The following is a 24,304-nucleotide window of genomic DNA, read 5'->3' as shown; positions in this document are numbered from 1 at the left end:
AACTCATTTGCCCTTCTCTCTTCTCTAGCTACCCTTCATCCCCAGGAGGTCACGTGCAGTCCCACAGCTTTAAATACCATGGAGAAACTAAGGATGCTCAAATTTATACTTCCAGTCCAGACTTTTCCCTAAAATCTAGACTTCGATGACCTCAAAATGAACATGTCTAAGATAAGTTACTGACACACACTCCCCACCAGCCCGTCCTGTCTGGTAAAGCTGAGGTTCTGTGCTATAGTTGCCCACACCACAACGCCTGGAGGCGTCTTGCCTCCTCTTCTTATCTCATAGGCCCCATCCTCTCCACCAGCACATCCTGTCAGCAACACCGTCAACACTGCAGAAGCTGTGTTCCTCGGCTGTAACCTCAAGTCCACCTACCATCATCCTTTGCCTGGACCCTTAAAAGGCTCCTTGCTGGCATTCTTGCTCCCATCCCCACTGTCATGTCAGAGCCAGAATAAACCTTTAAAAACCCAAATCAGGACACAGCACTAGTCTTCTCAAAACCTCTAAACACACATCTTCTTCAGCATAAAGCTCAATGTCCTTCCTAAGGCCTTTGAGTCCCCACATGACCCGGGGCCCCTCCTACCTTACAAATCTTATCCCCTAGCAATTGCCCCTTCAAACACTCTCCTCCAGCCTCACTCCCCTCCCCACTGTTTCTTGAACAGTGTTCCTGCCTCATGGCTTTTTCCAGATTCTCTGCCTGGATAGTCACAAAGCCCAGCCTGCACCACACTGAGGACTCTGATCCAACGTCCCCAGACCAGAAAGCGCATGCCTGGTCCAGTGTGAGTCAGACTCCATCAGGATCTAGACCCCTTACCTCCTTCCTCCCTTTTAGCGTGGATTCTTTGTCTCTCTCTGCTAAAATATAAACTTCATAGAGCTGGGCCTTCCTTGCTTTTGTTCAGGGCTGTATTCCTTAACACAGGGCCTGGCAAACAGTAGGTGCTCAATATGTTTTTACAGGATGAATAAATGAATGTCATTAGAAAGTCAAAAAATAATGCTATGTGCTTATACATTATGGGGGGGGAAAGGGCAATATTCCAAAGGAATTTTTAGAAAACCCTACTAAACCATATTCGTTCAGACAGTAAGTCTTGACGAAGAGCCTGTAATGCAGAGAAAAGACACTCACTTCCGGATCACGGTCCTGGACTCCGGTGAATTCTGGCTCCCATCTTCTTCACAGTTTGGGCTTGTCAGGTTTCCATACCTTTATGGGTGCAGACAAACAAAACCCAGTCAATGGTGTTGGAAGCCACTCTACTCAATTTCAACCATGAAAGAACATTCTTTCAGGAATAATTCAGGAAAGAAATATTTATGAAATAGCATCAAAAATGATATTGGATTACTGATATTTACTTAATGGGTCTATTGGCTTATTCTAAATAAAAAAGTGACAATGAATCACCCTACTTAAACTTTCTCTTAGTAGTTAACATTTCTTTGAATTTTTAAAAAATGAAATTAGGCTTTTCCTCTCAGCAGAATAATCAGATGCTACATGACCCTTTGTGAATCTTTTTTTTGTTGTTATTAATTCTCACCTAAGAATATTTTTCCATTTATTTTTTAGAGAATGGAATGGAGGGGGAGACACACATTGAGAGAGAAACATTGATGTGAGAGAGACACATCAATTGGTTGCCTCCTCCATGCACCCCAACCAGGGCCAGGGATCGAGCTTGTAACTGAGATATGTGCCCTTGACTGGAATCAAACCCTGGACCCTTCAGTCCGCAGGCTGACACTCTATCCACTGAGCCAAACTGGCTAGGGCCCTTCGTGAACTCTTGAGCACATGACTCGACACCCCCAGCCCTCTACTTGGTCCACCAGCCACGGCCCTGCTTACACAGCTTTCACACGTGCCACAAGTGAGCACAAAGTGACAACCCCACACTGACTGTGGTCTCTTCGAGGATAAGTCCTGTTCGAAAAGGATTATGGAAATAATTCTGGACCCTCAAGTGATGGCTGAGATAGAGACAAGGACCAAAGAGCAGAATTGTTATATCTCAGGAGAGCAGCTGTGGGTACATTGGGGCTGGGCCGACCTAGACGCAGCAACTAGGGAAGGGGGCACTGGGGCACAATATTTTAGAAAGCAACAGGTGCTTAAATGTTAAAATTTGGCTCAGTATGTACTCAAAATTTACTAAATAAGTGATCAGTCCCTGGTTAGCTATTCTTCCAAATCTGTATGTAAGCAAGTCTATTTCATACAAATAGATCATGTTTTATTTGGTTCAGAATGTACATGTAGTAAGTTTACTTTGAATTCTTCAGGCGTCTTTACATTCACTTATAATGCTTAGACTATTTCTGTAGTTCATCTTCCCATCAATGACGAATTCAGAGATTCCTTGGAATTTCCCAAGCTGACAGTCTGTGCCAAAGTTTGGATGATAGAAGTTCTATAACTGGTGGCTTTACATTTTTAAAGAGCACACTTTTATCTTCTACTAATGGGATTAAAGGCCCCACCACCCTTATGGTTCCTGGTTTCTAGGATTTAAAATTCTTTTAAAAATAAAAATCCACCATCTGGTTTGACCGAATGCCAGTCTGTCTGGTCGGTCTCCTTATCCCCCTATCCCCGTAGGTTCCAGTCTGTGCCCTTAGGCGTTAACTGCCCCCTCCCATCCACCTGCTCCTTTTTCGAGCTCGCCAGCCTTATGGACTTCTTGGCCTCCTTGAAATATTTTCCACTGGCCTCCGCCCTCCCTGCTCCTCCTCATGCTGCCCTGCACCTGCTACTTAGAGGGCTTCCAGGGCTACCCTTTGCTTTTCCAGAGACAACAACTCAGTCAGATTAAGATTTACTCCACCCCATGTGAGCAATGCAGGGATAGGTTCCTAGTAAATAAACAGAGTGGAATTTTTGGCTCTCTCCTTGGCCACCACCATAGTGAACGGGGTCCTCCTGTTCTCTCACAATAGGCTTTGGGGCTGACTTAAGTAGGAAGGTTGTGGGGCAGGGTGCAGGGTGCAGTGAGGCTCTGAGAGCTCTTCTTGCCCAGCCTCCATTACTTCTCTCCCTGGTTACTTTAGAAATATTGCATCTTTTCTCTTCCAACGGGGAGCCATGCGTGAGAGAACTAAGAAGGAAAAACTCTTTCAAAGAAAAGACACACATTTTGCTGCTCCTGTGATTTCCTCTTCAGAGCTGTTTGTGCTAACAGTTTCCTGATCTTCCTGTTCCTTCTTTACTTGAGCTTCTCCGGCTCTGCTGCTCTTTCTCTGCATTTTCTGGACTCAGAGCTGAGATGCTGGCTGGGATGACACCCACACCTACCACAGCTCCGCTCCCAGAGGGACGTGCCCCAGGTGCAGTCAGATGTGTGGAGAAGGACTAAGCAACCTTCCCTGGTGAGCACAGCTCTCTCTCACGAATTAAGTGAGGACCATTTTCTCAGAATGTGGGCCTAGAACAGTGATGGCGAACCTTTTGAGCTCGGTGTGTCAGCATTTTGAAAAACCCTAATTTAACTCTGGTGCCATGTCACATATAGAAATTTTTTGATCTTTGCAACCATAGTAAAACAAAAACTTATATTTTTGATATTTATTTTATATATCTAAATGCCATTTAACAAAGAAAAATCAACCAAAAAAATGAGTTCGCGTGTCAGAGGTGACATAGGCTCACCATCACTGGCCTAGAAGATGATACAGATAGCCCTCCCGGCCACCAGTGTGTCTGCAGATTCATAATCAGGACCAGATTGTCTGTCATAATAACTTGGAGGCCAGTAAGAACCAGCAACAATAATGCACGTGTGGCAGAGGAGAAATAGCTCCCCGTGGTCTGGGTGCTCAGTCTGGGAGTTTGCAGACATTATTAACTCTTCTCTCCCCAATCCGCCGGGAAATCCTTTTGACTCCGCCTGTATAACATGTCCTGAATCTAAACCCTTCTCATCACTTCCAGCCGGCTCAGCCTACCAGCATCTCTGCCCTAGAGCAAGGCAACAGCCACCTAACTAGTCTCCTGGCTTCTGAGCAGCAGCCACGTGATCCCAGTCAGTGTAAACTAGATCATTTCGGCTCCCATCTCACTCTGAGAAAAGGCCAGCGTCTTACCTGTCCCACCAGGCCCTAAACTTCCTGCTCCTGATTATCTCTGACCATGTCTCCTGCACTCACTCTTCCTCAGCCTCACTGGCCTCCTGGCTGCTCCGCCCACCGCCAGGCATCCTCCAGCCTCAGAACCTTGCACTCCCCACTGCCTTGTCCCACACCTATGCCCAGGGCACACTCCCTCAGCTCCTTCAGATCTCTCCTCAAATGTCACTTCATCAGGGAGGCCTTCCCTGACCACCCTATTGAAAACACAAACCAACTCGAACACCACCACCTTTAACACCTGCTAACATGTGATAATTTACTCTTTGGGTTCATCGTCCATTACAACATGACTCCACGAGAGCAGGATTTTTGTCTCTTCTGCTCACTACTCTTTAGAACTTAAAATAGGCACTCATGCCCTAGCCTGTTTGGCTCAGTGGATAGAGCATGTCGGCCTGGGGACTGAAGAGTCCCAGGCACATACCTAGGTTGCAGGCTCGATCCCTGGCCCTGGTCAGGGCACATGCAGGAGGCAACTAATCAATGTGTCTCTCTTGCGTACATGTTTCTCTCTCTGTCTCTCCCCCTCCCTTCCACTCTCTCTAAAAATCAATGGAAAAATATTCTTGGGTGAGGATTTAAAAAAACACACACAGGCACCCAGCAGGCCTGGTGATGGCTATTTCTTGGGAGCAAATGAGTGGTTCCATGGGGTTCCATAAGCAGACATGACAATGGACTTTCTAGCTACTAGGTTCTGCAAAGGCACCATCTGCTTAAACAAGTGTCTTAGCCTATCTGTGCCTTCATTTCTAAAGGTTTAGGAGCATAAAAAAGCTTTAGGATGGCTGCAACTCTTCCAAAAATATAAAATTAAAATACAAAAGAAATAAAGTTTTAAGATCTTTAAGTTGAGTTCATGAAGGTGTAAGCAATATGAAAATGCAAAACAAACAAACAAACAAACAAAAAAACACAGAGCAATATATACATACAATTTTACAAAAGAGACCTTTAGAAGTGAAATAAAATTAAAGTGCCTGGGACTTAATGGACTGGGGATTATTTGCCCCTGAACTTTTCTTATCATTAAGGAGAATTAATGCTTTACAGTAAAGAAGCTAGACCAGCTTTGGAATAAAGTACTCTTTAGGGTATTTGAGAGTCAGTTTTACTAGATTAAGGGCATTCCTTTGATGTTTCCTGTACCCTCTCACAGCTTCCCAGCAAAAACCAAAATCAAGTTCAATTCATTGACTCCAGGGGAGTAAATAAAGGGCGTGTCGATGCGTGTGTTTAATTAATGGCAGTAGAACAGCTACAGACAAACCGCCAACAATGTCACCTCCAATTTCTGCAAAGCCTCCCTAGAAGCTGAGATCAAAGCTCCAACCTCTTAAGAAGGCTTACCAACGAGAAACTGCCCTTTTTTAAATGGTAACTCATAAAACAAATTAAAACACAAATGGTCAGAATGACTTTTGACATGGTTTTCTCTGTATCACAAGGCGAAAGGTAGATTTACAAATATCTCCTAAAGTACAGCCTTCAGCAATTATTACTGCAGCCTAAAAATTACTAGAAAAAGAAAAGGCCAACATAATGTTTAACTGATTGCTAATATTTAAACAGGAAACAGTTTTTTCCCAGAAGGGATGGATGTATTGTTTAGAGCCCATCTGGGCGGATGAAATGTTTAATATGTGTTTGGAGGGAGGACCAGGGATATTTGTGGTTCAAAGAATCCCTAAGATACAACACTGGCCAGGGACAATCTTTCTGGGAGGGGACCTTTCCAACCTTGGCCCCCAAACAGAAACATCTCGGTAACACTAGACCAGGATGGGCGAAGTCCTGAAGAACTTTCCAGGCTCCACTTGATTCTGGCAAGTCATCTAATAATAATAGCAGTTCATAATTGTCAAGAGCTTATTATATGCCAGGCGCTGTGCTGAGCACTTGCTATAATTTTTTTCATTTAATTTTCACAGGAATCTTCCAGGGTGGTATTATTATTCTTCCGATTTAGTAGATGAGAAGAGGAGGCCCAGAGAGCTGAAGTAATTTGCCCTTGGAAATACAGCGAATAAGTGGGGCAGGGATTTGAACCGGGATAGCCAGACTTACCAGCATCTGAGTCACTGCCCAACCACACAGCTGTGGTTATTTTGTTTATTTATTCTATGTCTCCCCCCACCAGATTATAAATTCTTTGCGGTTAGAAACATTGAGCTTTTTATTCATTCCCTCAGTTATTTATTCTTTCACTCATTTCATCCTCATCCAACGACTATTTCCTAAGACCACTGTCCAGGTACTATTCTGGAAATACAGCGGTAAACAAACCAAGGCCCCTATTTTCATGGCGCATACATTGTAGTGGAGGGAGATAAACAATAAATGTTCGTGTGTAATTAGTTGACATATGCTAAGTCAGACAGTAGAAGGTGCAGTGGAGAAAAAGAAAGGTGGTAAGGACTGGACATGATTGGAGGGTCAGAGGTGGCTGCTTCATAGGAGGTATTCAGCGAAGATCCAATGTGATTGAGACAATTAAGTAAAATGCTCCAGAAGGTGAAGGAGTGGGCTCCAGAGATCCTCGAGGAAGGGAGAGCCAGTGCAAGGGCCTGGCTGAGTGTCCAAGTGGCAAGAAGGCCAATGAGCAAGGAGAGACAGAGTAAGTGAAGGGGGATAAGATGAGCGTGGAGGTGACAGGGACAGATCATGAGGGCCTAGTCACGGTAAGGACTTGGGTTTTACTCTTTTATCTTGCTTACTGCTATAACCCCTGAGCCTGGACTAGAAGACACTCAATTAACATTTGCTAAATGAATGAACTGATATCCTCTCCTACCACGAATAAAAGAAAGGCTGGGGAGGGAAGAGAAGGGAAGAAGCTACTTGCTGGGGAAGATGAGAGAAGAGAGAGGAGGAAGTCCAGGAGAGAGACCTCACAGGAAGCTGCTGACTCAAGGACCTCTGGGAGTCTTTGCTTTCCTAACAAGCCCCAGCCTGTGAACATCTGAGACATTTTTCCTTACCTGACCTGCAAGAACACAGGTCAGGTATGAGAAAAATGTTCAGAAGCTGACCCTGACTCAGGGGAATGACATGGGTGAAATAGCCTGCAGATGTTTGGAAACCAAGCCTCGACGGAGACCCATCTGCGTCACAGACCAGTGATGGGCTGTTGTTGTTGTTTTTTATTTATTTAAATATATTTTTATTGATTTCAGAGAGGAAGGAAGAGGGAGAGATAGAAACATCAATGAAGAGAGAGAATCATTGATAGGCTGCCTCCTGCACACCCCTAACTGGGGATAGAGCCCGAAACCCAGGCATGTGCCCTTGACTGGAATCGAACCCGGGACCCTTCAGTCCACAGGCCGACGCTCTATCCACTGAGCCAAACCGGCCAGGGCGTGAGGGGCGGTTTTTAATCACTCTAAGAGCCTCCATGGCAGGCACCTCTCCACCCAAGTCTGACCTTAGAACTGGGTGTGGCCACCAAACCTACCTTGGGAAGGTCTTGCTACCACTGAGGAGTTGGTTATTCAAGAAGACAAAGGTCAAAGGCAGCAAGGCAAAAACTCCTTGTTCTCTTGCAAGAAAGGAGGGGCCAGCGACACTGAGCAGAGAACCCCCACGGGGTGCTTTCTGCTCATAAGACCTTGTTCTCTAGGCAAAGGTGGCCCATGGTTAGAAAAAGTAGGAAGACCCAGAAAGAGCTGCCCTCCTCCCCTCGGGGCCTTTGTCGTGAAGGGCCCTCCACCTTCCTTGCCCTTCGAGATAATTCTACAGATTATCTCCATAGAAGTCCCTGCAAGTTAAGGCAACATTAACAGCAGAAAAGCACCTGTTGTTTCTGTTTCACTTGACAGTTACAAAAATGCTATAAAATGTTCCTTGTGAATACAACCTTCACCCAGCCACAACCCATAACCGCCTAAAGAGGAGACCAAAACAAGACAAAGACTTTATAATGACCATTCATCCAGAGAAAGAAAACAAAAAAAAAAAGGTCTCTCTTGCTGTAACTTATTTCTCATTCAAATTTAAGGTTATTTCTTAGGCATGATGGCCTCCACACCTCTGCTGTAAGGTTTCTTCTAGTTTCCATTCCAAGCCTTTGTCATCCATTTCTCTTCTCTGGCTGGACTTCTGCCCCCAGAGCATGGTGGCTCATCAGTACCGCTCCCTGCACTGCAGTTCATACCAACACTAAACAGTCAACTGCCATTTCGCCTTGTCAGCATGCTGCAGCACTTCGTGGGGTCACAGGGAAGGACAGCAGGAGACACAGCTTAGGTAGGACTGGGGGCCAGAAGGCAGGCAACACGCTGACAATCACAGAATGTTAACAAGTCAGAATTCTTCTCAGGTTTAAGATGAATTAATGCATTATTATCAAATCAGTCAGGCCTGTGGCTCGGTTTTCCCCAACCACAAAAAGCTGCTAATGAACAGCTCTTCAAGAGCCCTGTGAAATAAGCTATGCAAAACCGCATGCAATGCATCTCAGGTTAGTCAGTGATGGCGAACCTATGACACGCGTGTCATTTTTTTGGTTGATTTTTCTTTGTTAAATGGCATTTATATATATAAAATAAATATCAAAAATATAAGTCTTTGTTTTACTACGGTTGCAAATATCAAAAAATTTCTATATGTGACACGGCACCAGAGTTCAGTTAGGGTTTTTCAAAATGCTGACATGCCGAGCTCAAAAGGTTCGCCATCACTGGGTTAGATCATGGTACCTGTCATTGTGAGGACGAGTTACTTCCATGCTTAAGAAGACTCAACAAAGCATCACTTTATCTAAACTGGAGCTTACTGGCAACTTTAGCAGAGACCAAAGGCAAAGGAATTATGTTTCCCAGGACAAGGGGCCTGATGTCATTCTCATTGGTTAAGTTCACACACACACAAACCCAAAAGGTTAAAAATGAAATGTCAAGTGAGAGAAAAGTGATTTAAAAGAAAAAAAAGTAACTGTGATTCAGAGCTATACTTTTTTAAACCATGAAAATGACTTTAATAGAATTAATGAATTTCTGTTTCAGAACTATACTCAGGATATTTGCCCCATCACAATATAAGCTGGGAGCAGTGCCCTTCTCATCATGGCATAATAGCCATCTCCATGCCCCTTGTCATGGAAGAAGGCTTTGCAGGGGGATACGAGGGGTCACAGCAGAGTCCCTTATGGATGAAGTCATGGAAGTCTTGGAATCTCTAAACAGCACGCAACATTTAGTGATGAGCTTTTTTTCTATAGAGAGGGTCCATAGTTTTTAGCAAATTGGCACAGGGATTGGTGATCAACCCCTCCCACCAACTGCTAGAAAATGGTAAAAACAACAACAACAACAACACTGCTGGATTATCAAAACTGAGTTTAAAAGTGGCCAGTTACCACTCAGGATATATGCACCTTGCCTCTCAGTGTTTCATCAGTTTTGGGGGGTTTTTTAGTTCCCAAACAGCAGCACATTTTTTAAACCTGCTGAGAAATTTGGTATTCTTTTCTAAAAAAAGGGTAACTGTATGTCCTGCCTCCCTTTGCCAAATGAAACACACACACACACACACACTCACTTCACAGAAACATATTTCTCTCATTTGAAGAAATGAAAGCTAGCCTGGCTCTGGTCCATGGGGAAGCCTGGCACACCCAACAGTGTCTGCTTGAACAGTACCCTCACTGCCACCTTGTCAGGCTGGGGCCCTGCAGTCACACAGGCTCCCACGGAGGCCCCACCGTGCTGCGGGGTGACAGCAGGGTCCACTTGGCAAAAATAAAGACAGATTTACCAAAGACAAGCAGCCCGGCAGGGAAGAGAAGTTATTTCCATTTTCCTTTGTGTGCTTGTTGTTGGATACGATTCTAAAACAACCAAATTAAGCTTCCCGGTTCCCCAAAGCAGTGGTGTAGCTACAGGGAGCAAAGAGTAACAAAGCCTTAGTCACGTTGAGGCTAAGCCCCATCGCTCTGCTTCCAATCACGCTTCCTCAAGCTGAGTGTGGGGCCACGGTTGAACAGGGTGTGATGTCCTGAACAGAACAAAGGTGAAGGTCAACCAACAACTGACCTTCAGCTTCCTTGAGCCCATGAGCACTACTACATCCCTGAACAAGAATTCCTGGTCTCTCTTATCCTGTTTCCATCCTCACATTTTTTTCCTCTGGCTCTCTTTACCTCCACCTTTCACATTCCAGGACCCTTGTGACAACACTGGGCCCATCCAGATAATCTAAAATAATCTGTTTATTTTAAAGGCAGCTGATTAGTAACCTTAGTTCCATCTGCAACTTCAATTATGCTTTGCCATGGAATCCAACATACTGTATTCACAGATTCCAGGGATTAAGAATAGATGTGTTTGGGGGCCATTATTCTGCCCACCACAGATGGGTATGTAAATTATTACAAATGCTATCTTTTCTATAGTTTTATTATCTAAACTGCTTTCTCCACCTGATAAAGCATGAACCAACAAGAGCATGGGACCTTTCATGAATTGCGTGCCCTATACAAGTTTTCAATGTTCTTTTTGATGTTAGAAGCATTTCAATACTGAGAGATTCTCATAGCCCTCATTATAATCCTCTTTTCTTTTCCATCAGCAAATACTTTCATCTTCCTAATAGTCACAGGAAATGTGATCTGAATCCAATTTATCTTTCAGCAATCTGCCTTTATTTTTAACCACAACATATATACCATCAGAGGGTTTCTTGACTATGGAATCATAAACACTCACACCTAGAGAAAATCTAGTTAAACTCATCTGTTGTAACAAAAATCTTAAGAAATGGCCTTCGTTTTCTAAGAAATTCTCACTCTAGTCAGGATATGCAATATGTCTGTATTTTGAGCTAGAAAAGGAAACAAGGCAATGTTAGGATTTCCTGAAAGTTTTTCCACTCTATGAGTGGGATGAGCATCCTGGAGCCAACTGACAAATAAACCTCAACTTTTTCATGCACCGTGGGACAAAAGATTCTATTTCTACATTTTGGGGGGAGAAACAGGGGATGGAAATAAACAAATTAAGAAAATAGTATAGCATTATTTTGAAAAACTTTCCCATATAAGTGATAGAAATTAGATATAAGTGACTCTTAGAAGAAACAAAAGTGTAGGAAAAGTAATATTATGAGTTTAATTATAACATTTAATATACTAGTAAGTGTTACTATTGTAAGAGACCAGCACCTGAAGGTACTGTGGTCACCAGTGTAAGTTGCTGTGAGGCCCTTGGAGCAGGTTAAATTCCAGTATCTGCTCCCTACAGTGCTCTCCGCTCATAACCCCCCTTTCTTTGGACTTGGAAGAGCAGAGGGAAGATATTAGAAGCCTTGCCTCCTGCTAAAAGAAAAGGAAGGAAGGGGATCTCATGAGCACTGCATGCCAGCATGAATTGAAATATTTGGCAAGTGCCCAGTCTAATTCTAGAATTAAGTAAAAAAAAAAAACTTAATTATTTTTAAGTGAGGTTTTTACAAAAAGTAATTTGGAACATATTGTACACATCTCAAAAATGCTTACCCAGCTTCTCATGCTAAGAAAGCATTGGAGAGCTGAATGGATGTGTGTTATGAGCTACTGAAAGGAGGTTTACTACGACCACCTCATGGCTCCCAGTGGAAGAAAGGTTTTTCTTAAAGTGCACATTCAGTCAAGAAAATGAGATCAGCTACAGCTTAAACCTCAACAACAAGAAAACAAACAACCCAATTGAAAAATGGGCAAAAGAGGACTTCCATTGTCCAGTTTAGCATGGAAGGAGCTTAGAAGTAGCCACTCTGTCCTAATAACAAGGAAAAAGCTGAGCAAACTGAAAAATCAACAACTCTTCTTAGGTCCATCAGAGACGTGAGGTCAGAGGGCAAACCACTGTCCCCAAAGCTGGAGACACAGACAGAGGAATCCCCATGGGAACCAGTGCCAATGTACGAAAACCTGAACTGTCATTGGTGAGTTGCTAGAGCTCAGCATGGACACATCTGAAAGATAAAAACTATAGATGAAGCCACCAGGTTGTCTATAGAAGATTGACCAGGTTCTCACAGTGAATATCAGAGAAAAAATTTCCTCCTGCTTCCAGCAAAGGGATGGGAAAGGGAGCCATTTTGAAATACCAGAGCTCTCCGTTCTCCTTAAGTTCTTCTTAACTAGACCTGCTCTCGGGGGAAACTAGTTACCCAGAGCCTAACTTGCTGGGTTTTATCAAAGCCTCACCTCCCTAAAGGAAAATCCCCATCTCCAGGTCCCCCTAGCCATCCTTTCCCTGAGGAAGCACCGGTAAAGGTCACAGTCCAGGGGCCCAGGCTCGTCTTAAGACTCACACCTGATCATAGGACTGCAGAGCAACAGCTAGTCAACTGGTCTTCCACATGATGGGTGAGGAATCTACACACAGACTTTGCACCCTTCACAAAAGTTAACCCAGAATGGCTCACAGGCCTAATGTAAAACCTAAAACTATAAAACTTCTAGAAGATAACATAGGAAAAAACCTAGGTGACCTCGGGCATGACAAGGACCTTTTAGACACAACACCAAAGGCACATATCATGGAAGAAAAAAATTGATAAGCTGGACTTTGTTAAAATTAAAAGCTGCTCTGCAAAAGACCATATCAAGATAGTAAGAAGACAAGCCCATGGAGCAAATATTTGCAAAAGATACATCTGCTAAAGGACTGTTACCCAAAACATATAAAAATAAACCCTCTTAAAACAACAATAAGAAAACAAACAATGCCGAAACCGGTTTGGCTCAGTGGATAGAGCGTCGCCTTGCAGACTGAAAGGTCCCAAGTTCGATTCCGGTCAAAGGCATGTACCTGGGTTGCGGGCACATCCCCAGTAGGAGATGTGCAGGAGGCAGCTGATCGATGTTTCTAACTCTCTATCTCTCTCCCTTCCTCTCTGTACAAAATCAATAAAATATATTTTAAAAAAAAGAAAACAAACAACACGATTTAAAAATGGGCAGAAGACTTCAACAGACACTTCACCGAAGAAGATACACAGCCCTGACCGGTTTGGCTCAGTGGCTAGAGCGTCAGCCTGCGGACTGAAGGGTCCCAGGTTGGATTCTGGTCAAGGGCATGTACCTTGGTTGCGGGCACATCCCCAATAGGGGATGTGCAGGAAGCAGCTGATCGATGTTTCTCTCTCATCGATGTTTCTAATTCTCTATCCCTCTCCCTTCCTCTCTGTAAAAAAATCAATAAAATATATTTTTAAAAAGAAGAAGAAGAAGATACACAGATGACAAGGAAGCACATGAAGAGATGTACAATGTCATGTGCCTATTGGAAACTGCAAATTAAAAATACAATGAGATACCACTATACACCTATTAGAACAGCCAAAATCCAAAACAAAGACAATATCAAATACTGGCAAGGATATGGAGCAATAAATGCAAAGTGATATGGCCCTTTTGCAGTTTCCTACAAAACTAAACGTACTCGTCTCATTTAACCCAGTAATCTTGCTCATTGGTATTTACCCAACAGAGCTGAAAATTTATGTCTACACAAAAGCCTATACATGATGTTTACAGCACCTTTATTCATAATTGCCAAAACCTGAACGCAGCCAAGATATCCCCAGGAGGTACAAACAAACTGTGCTACACTCAGACAATGGAATCTTACTCAGCAGTAACAAGAAATGAGCTATCAAGCCATGAAAAGACATGGAGAAGCTTTAATTGCATGTTACTAAGTGAAAGAAGCCAATCTTAGCCCGGCCTGTGTGGCTCAGTGGTTGAGCATCAACCTATGAACCACGAGGTCACAGTTCAATTCCCAGTCAGGACACATGCCTAGGTTGCGGGCTCAATCCCCAGTGTGGGGCATGCAGAAGGCAGCTGATCAATGAGTCTCTCTCATTACTGATGTTTCTCTGTTTCTCTCTCTCTCTCTCTCTCTCTCCCTCTCCTTTCCTCTCTGAAATCAATAAAAATATATATTTTTTAAAAGAAGCCAATCTTAAAAGACTGTATGCTGTAAGATTCCAACTATATAAGGTTCTGGAAAAGGCAAAACTATGGAGACAGTAAAAAGATCAGTGATCGCCAAGGACTGGGGTGGGGGAAGAGAGAGATTACAGGGAGAGCACGAAAGATTTTTAGGGCAATGGAAACACCCTGTATGATACTATAATAATAATGCATACATATCATTACATATTTGTCCAAACCCATAGCATGTACAACATCAAGAGTGAACCCTAGGGCAAACTATGGACTTTGGGTGATAATGATTGTAACCAATGTACTGCTCTGGTGGGGGTGCTGATAGTGGGGGGATGTGTGGGGGCAGGAGGTATACAAGAATTCTCTGTACTTCCCATTCAATTTTGCTGTGAGCCTAAAAATTCTCTAAAAAATAAAAAAAAAATTTGAAGTATTGAGCCCTCACTGCCTTGACAATAATGGTACAAGTCTCTAGTTGTATCTGTCTCTTACACAAAAAGTGGCCAGAGGCTGGGTCACGTTCACTGCTGTACCTTCCAATGCAAGTGCTTATACAGGCTTGAATAATAACCATTATTTATTTTTTAGACAAATCTTTTGTAAGCACTTACTGCCAAATAGCATTCCTCTCTAAGGGTGCAGCAATGCCCAAGACAGACATGATTCTGAATAGGAGGCAGGTCAGGAAACAGCAGGATAAATAAGAAAGGTAATTTCAAAGAGTGGTCAGTGTTGTGAAGAAAGAAATTCTAATGGTAATCTCTTATGCACTTAATATTTGCCAACCACTATACTGAAAACTTTATATTATCAAGCTTAAAACTCAGAATAACTCTATAGATAAGGCTTATTTTTCATTCTCATTTTATAGATAAGGAAACGGAAGCTGGTAAAATAAAGTAGCTTGCCCAATGTTGCAGAACGTGTGAGGGGCACAAAACTGGAGTCAAATTCATTTTCTGACTCCCAAGCCCCTGTTCATAGCCATTACACTCCTGTGTTGCCCATAAATCTCATGACTCGAAGAAAGACAGGAAAACTGCTTTCCCCAGGAGTATCCTAAAGCTCTGAAAGGAAAAGGAAGCATGTTTGGCACTTATGACAGACTATGGGAAAAATAAAATGTTTTCCTTTTATATTTGATCAACTCTTCTCTAAGCCGTGGAGGAACGGCTTCGCCAAGGGCAGCCCCCCTTCCTGCTGGCTATTGGTGCATCATCTTTCCATATGAAGGTGTTGCCTCGCCAGGTGTCATGAAGTATGGATTTAAGATTACCATCCCCTTAGGGGTAAAATATTTGTGTAAATCCTCCCAAGCTTTCTCATTTGCTATCCCTAGCCTCTAAGAAGAGTCCTCTTTTGAAAGGAGCAGATTCAGGTCATGGGATTTGGCCTGAGCACATCAAATAAACAGAAACACTCCAGATACACAGACCCAGCAGTGACAAATCTCGAGAGGTGACACGCTGCGCTTGAAAAGAGCCCCCCCGCGCCCGTCCCTCCCCCACCCCCCACCCCCCACACACACAGACAATAGTGTGGTGAAGGCCTGGGGTGAGGGGCGGGGCAGGCTAGAAGAGTCATTGGAGAAAGGGGGGGACATATGTAATACTTTCAACAATAAAGATTTAAAATAAATAAATTAAATAAATAAATAAAGAGCTTCCAGGTCAGAAAGATGGAGGTCTTAATTCCAGCTCTGCCACTTACTGATTGATTGTTTCTATGCCTCAACATTTGCATCTGTAAACATGGGAGTAATGTAATGACAGATGAATTAAATGAGATAACGTCTATGAAAACTCAGGGCAAGCAAACATGGGAAGAAGAAATAAGTTCAAAAGCCCACTGAATTAGTCTCCTCTCTGTGACCTAAGTAAGCAAACTCAAGCCACACTGGCCTTAAAGCGTCATTTAATGGGTGGCTGCAACCTTAGTCCCCTCCGGAAGTCCTCCGTTGGAGAATGCACTTGAAATGACGGGCTAACTCTGGTTCCTGCTCAGTCCTTTCCAAACTGCAGCCTGAGTGCCGTCAGTGACTTAGCAGAAGTTTCTGGGGACCTCGTTCATCCCTCTTCTGCCTGCTCTTAGCATCTGGCTTACTTCTGCTATGAGAGACGCAGAAAAAGAGAATGATCAATAAATATCCCCAAAGTAGCTCATGTGACCGCTGTCTGAAGAAAAACCTAGATGTTTGTACAAACACTTCTTGGCTCTCAGTGAGGATCACTAGCTGAGTTAGGTTTCTCCCTACACTTGACATTGGGTATTTTCAGAGGAAACTTTCTCCCTTACATTTTTTTAATGGTGTGGTGGGAAGAATATATTTTTAAGTGGAATGTATGTTTAAAGTTAGAGAAGATAAAATCTCAAAGCCCCAATACAAACAGCTAAACCACAATTCAAAAACTTTCTCTCAGACTGAAAGGAAGCCAGTGAGCCCTAGAATTAACTCTGAGCCATGGTGAGAAGCACAGAAAGCAGGATTCCTTGTGAATTGCTGATCACCCCAAGTACAGGGTAATGCAGACACATGGAATTAGCCCTGGGGGACTTTAAACCACTGTCTACTGGTCAAACACAAAGGCTCATACTAACAGAATTTTAAAAAATTATAAAAAGTTTTTTTTTAAATCACAGAAAGCAAACAGTTCCATAGAAGAAAAGCCATGTGATTGGAAGTCTTAAGGAAAATCAAAGCTTGACTTCAAATAAGCTTTTCTCTGGAGGTAAATAAATACTGCAGCATCTGCCTTCAATCCATTTTTGGCTGGTTAGGATTAGCACATTCTACAATAGCTTTTCAGTGTCGATTTCACAAAAGATAAGCAATATATTATTATGAAACCAAGAGAAATTATTTTTAAAATTACTCCAGAGACTCACAAACAAGTCTACTATAATTTCCTAACAAGAAAATAGTAGATCGCCTGGCTGGAGTGGCTCAGTTGGTTGAATGCCCCATGGACCAAAAGGTCACCAGTTCCATTTCTGGTCAGGGTACATGCCCTGTAGGGGGTGAGGCAGATGATCAATGTTTCTCTCTCTCCCCTACCTCTCCTTTCCTTTCTCTCTAAAATAAATAAAAACACTCAGAAAAGGTAAGCTCATGCAACTTAATTGCTTACCTCCCAATTATAGACATTAAAATCCCCCAAAATAAATTTAAGAACCCAGTGTTGTACAGAATCTGAATTTTGATTAAAATGAAACAAAGATTAATATCTGGTCACAAGATCTACATGTGAGTAGGAAATGGAGTGAGGAAGAAATATTCATGTTAAAGTTTGTACATATCTGGACAACTCCAAATTTCTGCAGAGGAAGCAAAATAAATGGGGTTTATTTCTCTGAACTTCTTCAGAGCATGTTAGTTTCATTTTTATACCATCTTTTTTTTTTTTATAAAGCTTTTTTTTAAAATATATTTTTATTGATTTCAGAGAGGAAGGAAGAGGGAGAGAGAGATAGAAACATCCATGATGAGAGAGAATCATGGATCGGCTGCCTCCTGCAAGTCCCCCACTGAGGATCAAGCCCACAACCCGGGCATGTGCCCTTGACCGGAATCGAACCTGGGACCTTTCAGGTCCCAGGCTGACGCTCTACTCACTAAGCCAAACCGGCTAGGGCGATGGCGATTTTTATACCATCTTAACTGGTTGTCTACTTGTTTCATAAATGTAAACTTTATCTTCTGCAGTAAAATATTAAGTTCTCAGGGTGGATCCAGGTTTTGCAGGGGCAGCATATGTAATCTGAGGGGTCCTCTCGAAGAAAAAGAATACAAAATTATGAATATAAGTTATGTAGAGGAGGTTGCAACTGAGGGTCTTTGGAGAGTAAATACATGCAGCTTCTCAGCAAATTCACCACCAGGGTGAGAACCAACCAAGCCTTATATATCCGTTTCACCCATGGTGTCCTGCAGCCCTGGGCATTTCACAGGCATCCGGTATGTGATGATTCCACTCACCTCAGACGCAAGGAAAAACATACTATGAGATTAAATTCAAGGCCAGGCCCTGGCCCATCCAAATGGTTCAAGATAAACCTTAACTCTTCATTCAGTTATACCTTAAATGACTGTTTGAATTACATGGAATTTGAATTCATATTGATTCCGTTATTTAATCATTGTCATCTAGTTAATATTTTAAAAATCCAAAAATGTCTACAATAGGAGAACAAAGAGAAGATTTTTTAAAATCATCAAATAAAAGCTGGATGTCCACGAGTCATAGACTAAACACTCTAGTTCCTGTGTGTCTGTCCACTGTTTGTGGTGAGCAGCTGGAATTCACGCGCGCGCCCTTGCTGACTGTGGCCATCTGTAGCCTCGAATCAATGGAGATACCCGAGAAGTAGAAGAGGTTACCCATTCCAAGAAACTCTTGCAGGAGTGCTGAGGGGTTGACCTATTTCCTTCTACTGCCTGCCAACAGTTAGCATACTGCAGCCTTTTTTCAAAAATAGAATAGCAAAGAGAAAACTCACATAATTCTTCAGGTTCTATTTATAGGTGAGAGGTATTATACAAGCAAACAAACTATGAAAAAAATGACTCACTAATCCCACAGGTTTACACTGCAGGCTTAGTATTTGAAGTTACTGCTATGCAAAAATCTACAGACTTTCTAAGTCCAGAGTTACCATAACCAGATCAATGCATGATAAGGAGAGAGATCTTGTGAATGCTCCTGAATACACAGAACATAGGATCCTAATGATTTCACTCTGTACGCATCTATGAGGAAAATACCTTGAGAAAAGCCCACTGTTATCAATAGTCTTATTTCCATTGGAATAGAACTTGATTATTAAAAGGCCTTTCCTAAGACTGATAGATACAATTGCAGAAAAATATTTAAATGTCTTCATAAGAAGAATATGAATAAATAACTTTTGAACCCAAGGGACAAATTAGGAAAAATATTTCCAACATATGATAAACAAAGCAACAATTTTGTTAATATACAAATAGTTGTAATTAGCCGATCAATAATTAGATGACAAGAGTCCAAAATAAAAATAAGCAAAGGATATGCAAAGACAGTTCACAGAAAACACAAAAGCCCCAGTAAGCATTTTAAAGAATGCTAAACCTCACTCGTAAGTATAAGAAACATACATTTAAAAACAATGAGTTATTTGTCAGTGGACAGATCATGATAGAGACAGTTTCGATGGCAGAGTTGGCAAGGGTGTGGGGAAAGTGAGGGAAGGGCACCCTCCTCTGTGGGCAGGAGTGTGGCTCGTGCAGCCGTCTGGAGGGCAATCTAGCAATACCTTTCACATTTTCAAGTGCTAAAACATTCTGACCTATCAATCACTCTTCCATGAACTTATCCTGTGGAATTCTCAAACAGATACTCGGAAGATATATATTCAAAGACACTCTTTACAGTATTGTTTAAAAAAAATTAAAAACTGGAGAGAGCTTAACTGTCTATCCATAGAAAAGTCAATTCAATAAAAAGAATATGGTAAATCTACCCACATGTGCTGATTTTGAAATAACAACAGTTTATTTGAGCTTTCAAAATGTCAGCCCTGTTTCAATAAGCCCTTTACATATGTTAATTCCCTTAATGAACAAAGAAATCTCCAAGATACAATAGTGGAAAAAAAGATTTCAAAGCAGACTGAGTATTGTGATTCTATTTATATCATATTTAAGTGTATAATCTATATGTAATATCACATGCATGACACATATCTATATAAATGTACATATCTATAAATGTACATACACCACTCCAAAATTTGGGAAGAATACAAAAGCGATGGAAGTAATTTGGGAAAAGGTAGCCACAAGGAAATGTTTGTGTGTATTTTTTATACCTTCCTACAGTATAAAAACGTTTAACATGAGGACATATTATTGTCAAGTTTTTAAACCTAGTTAAAAATCAGTATTCAACAACTCCAACAAAAACATCCTATCTCATTTCCTTTCTGATACAGGAAACCCTAGAATATAAGGGTCTGGATGAGAACTCTCATGATTCTAAAACAATTGTCTGGCTTATTTTTTAAAAGACAACGTTTAATTAGAAATAAAGGGGGAAATACAATCATCGGTGTGTGAGTTGCAATGTACACTGCTCTACTATATGTGACGTGTGACTTAACATAAATCAGGGATGACGTTTATGTGCATGTCCATAACGCAGCCAATGCACAGTGGTTGTTGGAAGTTACTATTGTCATCATTTTTACAGCCACCATTCATGACCTGCTTCCTATAGATTTAACACTGAGCCCCATACGTCACACATATTAGCATATTTAAATCTCAAAACCCAATAAAACTTCCAGTTACTTACTGGAATTATATGGAATTATAAAAACATGGACAAAATTTTAGGGTGCCAAATAGTAAGTGAACTCTATAAACAATCAAGGCTAGATTCACAGCATGTACTCCTAACTCATAGATTTTTTATGAGATATTTTCCATCAGAAATAGACCGTAAAGTGGCTCCTGAATAATCTCCATGCCATTTGCTCCACCCCTTCCAGTTAATCCTTTCTCATACATGTCACTCAGCACCAACTGCAGGTGATTCAGAACTCATCCCTCGCTCTGCACAGTCCTACATTTCCTTCCCCTCTCACCCGCCTTCCGATTCTTACCTGTCCAGCAGTAGTTCCAACACTTCTTTGGTGGAGGCAAAGCCTCTGTACGTTGACAGGAAGATGCTGATATAGGTGAAGTCATTGTCCCCGAAAGCTGTCAGCAGGTTCTCCACCAGCTTCTCCAAGGTGCCGGCTTTTATAGTTCTGATCTTACAGGTCTCATACTGGCTGACGGTATGTCCTGGAGGGAGCTGGTCCCCTTCCACCTGTACAATAAATGCAGGGTTGTGAGTTGGAGAAATAACACTACAAAGGAAAACTGAAAACACTGAAATCGCTGAATCAGAGCCAGTCATGCTTTCCCTTGCTCTGATTTAATTTCCCTACAAGCCATGAAAGGCCATCCCTCACCTGTGGGTGCAGTGGAGTAGGGGGTTGGTGTTGGTGTTGATATTGGTGTTGGTGTTGGTGGTGTGTGTTTCCTTCCTCTCTAGAAGTAGAGGTATTACTTCATCGTGGTTACATTTGCTTCTATTTACTATCCTATCAAGAACTAGGTTACTGACATATGTTATCAAGGATGTTCTCAATAACCCCAGGAGCAAGTTTAGCAAATGGTATCAATCATCTCCTTTGTATTGTTCCATGGTAAGTTTTCAAACTCATCCTTTGAAAAGAAAAATTAATATATTTCTATTGATTTCAGAGAGGAAAGGAGAGGGAGAGAGAGATAGAAACATCAGTGATGAGAGAGAATCATTGATTGGCTGCCTCCTGCATGCCCCACAGTGAGAATAGAGCCAGCAACCTGGGCATGTGCCCTGACCAGGAATCAAACCATGACCTCCTAGTTCATAGGTTGAGGCTCAACCACTGAGCCACGCTGGCTGGGCTATAAAAATTTTTTTTATTGCAGTTTGCATTCAATGCTATTTTGTATTCGTTTCATGTGTACAAAGTGTTCCCTCCAACAATGCAAGTGACCACCTGGCACCATACATAGTTATCACAATACTAGAGGCCCGGTGCACGAATTCATGCACGGGTGGGGTCCCTCTGGTTGGCCTGCACGGATCAAGCCAAAACCCACAGTCCAACGCCGCCTGCAGCTCCTACCTGCCACTCCTGCTCATGCTGGTCCCTGTGCCTGCCACAGGCTTGTGCCCAATCAGTCCCAATCGGGAGAGGCTCCTGCTGCTGCAGCAGCGCTCTCCAGCCGTGAGCCCTGCATCTGGTGCCTTCCCAAGGGGAGTGGCCTGCAGGATTGGGCTGAAACTGGCTCTCCAACATCCCCCGGGGGGGCCCGGATTGTGAGAGGGCGCAGGCCAGGCTGAGGGACCCCACCAGTGCATGATTGGGCCAGGGAGGGACCGTGGGAGGGCTCCAGGGCGTGTCCAGCCCATCTCCTCAGTCCAGACCGGCCAGACCCCAGCAGCAAGCTACTGGTCAGAGCATCTGTCCCCTGGTGGTCAGTGCACATCATAGCGAGCAGTTGAGCAGCTTTAACATATCATTAACATATTACACTTTGATTGGTTGTTCTGCCGTTTGATCTATTTGCATGTTACCCTTTTATTATATAGGATTATTAACTATATTCCCTGTGCTTTACCTTAAATCCCCATCCTATTTTGTAACTACCAATCAATACTTCTTAATCCTATTATCTTATTTCACCCATCTCCAAATCCCTTCCCTTTGGCCTCCTCAGTTTGTTCTCTGTCTCTATAAGGCTGTTCAATCTTCTTCTTAAAGACAGCACCCACAGTGGTGAGCTGGAGCCAACTCATATTGGCTTTGGACAGCTGATTGCTAAATTGTAAGCCAGCTGACATCATACTGATAACTTGAGAAATCAGCCATGGTAGGTATATATTCTCCATGGAAACCTATGGAGGTCTGACCATGATCTGATGTTCTTTAGTCCATGGAAGGCAATATACTTTCTGATTTAATATCATCAGCAATCAACATAGTTGACTAAGAAGTGGCCATACCAAGCAGCCCTAGGCTGATCTCTGGGGAATAATGAAAAGGGTGGGGAGCATGACCCCTTCCTTCTGGAGACTTGCATTGCACAAGAGAATAAATCTGTTCATGAGAAGTAACTGTCACATGAAAATGAAACTGTGAATAGTATTGGTAGGTATAACTGCACCTTGGAGACATAAACCATAATACTAAGAAGTGATTAGTGATAAAATCTGTACAGCTTAAAACCTGAGTATGAAGGAAGAGAATTAGGTTAAAGAAAAATACAGATATGCCTTACATTCTGCAGTAAATCTGTGCTTATCAAAGTTTACAGAGATGCAGTATTCAAAGCTTAACTTATCCTTCACAGGTGCTGGGGAAGATGACCTACCCAAGAATCTGTTTCTAAGACAGTTAATCATTCCAAGTGATGCAAAGACTCACGAGCCAATTTCTCTGAATTGTAAGTTTGAATGGTTTTATATCAAATTCTTCTCAATTGAAATAATCAGACATGTGAAAATTAAAGATGGAAAACTGAATCTCTAAATAGTGACATGTGCTTACTATGTAGCATGCTTGCTTTTTCTTCATCTGGCCTGTCAGAAGCTAAAGCACTGGAAGGAAGCTAGCAGGCGACATTGCTTTCTGTAAAACCAAAGTGGCGGCCATCTCTGCCCGAGGCGTTAGAATAGCGAAGTGTCACCATGTCTAACTGCCAACAGGGATTAATAGCAGCACTCCAGCTTATGGACTGGTGACTATTTCTGTATTTAATTTTGGAAGATACTAAAAAGGGGGGTCTGATTCAAATGTTTCCTTAGGCCTGTGACTCAGATCATGGCCTAGTAACTGTTCTTGATCACTGTGTATACTTTCAGAGCAGGCCTAATATTTCCTATCTGTCTCCCAGGAGCATCGATTATCTTTATCCAGAAGCAATAAATGAGAAAGATATAGGTTTCAAAGCCTAATTACATTTTTAACTACTTGGTACAGTGGTGCCCTATGTGTATACTATAAAATACTCATTCCAAATCCAAAGGGGCTGAGGTCAAGTCTGGGAGCTGTAGAGTTAAAGTCAAGTACATGGCTTTATTTTAGAATCTCTTAATGTCTTTCATATGCTAATATTTTATAAAACTCCAAAAAAAGGATAAGGTATATGACACACATTTACAAGTGAACTTCCCGTTATTCTCACAGCATCTTGTAGAATGTTAGATAAACAAAGTTAGGGAAAATGTTAGCTTAGTAAGTCACTGGGATGCATTTAAAACTCAACTCACATTTGTCACTTCTCATTTTAAAATGAGAAAAATGAAGACGAAATATAACATTAACTTTTATCTTCTATAAAAACATCTATAGTTCTTTGACCTCTCTTAATACCAAAATTTAGGGATATTTTGCATGTTTTACTTAGTCATTTTGAAAGACCTGGTCAAAATACTTATCAGCCTGATAATACTAAAAAGTGACAGTCAAAGAATACACTTCAGTGTCAGATGTTAACAACAAGAAAAGGAAGAGCTTCTCAGTCTGCGGGAATATTCACGCTTTAATTCTACATCACGCTTCCTTACCTTGTGACAATGTCAGGCTTCCCTTACCAAACAGCTCTGTAATTTGATGATTCTTATTTTACTCACAACGCAA

General features: G+C 42.1%; 1 protein-coding gene across 2 annotated transcripts in view; it reads right to left on the bottom strand.

The window, feature by feature from the left end:
* RGL1 (ral guanine nucleotide dissociation stimulator like 1) overlaps positions 1 to 24,304 on the bottom strand; it is a 220,481-nt gene that overhangs the window by 58,446 nt on the left and 137,731 nt on the right. For both annotated transcript variants that reach the window (XM_070396944.1, XM_070396945.1), the window contains 2 exons: positions 20,729 to 20,937; positions 1,151 to 1,228 (listed from right to left, as the gene is read on the bottom strand). In XM_070396944.1, coding sequence (XP_070253045.1) covers positions 1,151 to 1,228; positions 20,729 to 20,937 — 287 coding nt within the window. The remainder of the gene's footprint in view (positions 1 to 1,150; positions 1,229 to 20,728; positions 20,938 to 24,304) is intronic.

This window comes from Myotis yumanensis, unplaced genomic scaffold (genome assembly GCF_028538775.1).
Source record: "Myotis yumanensis isolate MYYU_CA2020_CCGP unplaced genomic scaffold, mMyoYum1.0.hap1 SCAF_17, whole genome shotgun sequence".
NCBI classification, from domain to species: domain Eukaryota; kingdom Metazoa; phylum Chordata; class Mammalia; order Chiroptera; family Vespertilionidae; genus Myotis; species Myotis yumanensis.
This window is presented reverse-complemented; position numbering and strand designations above follow the sequence as displayed.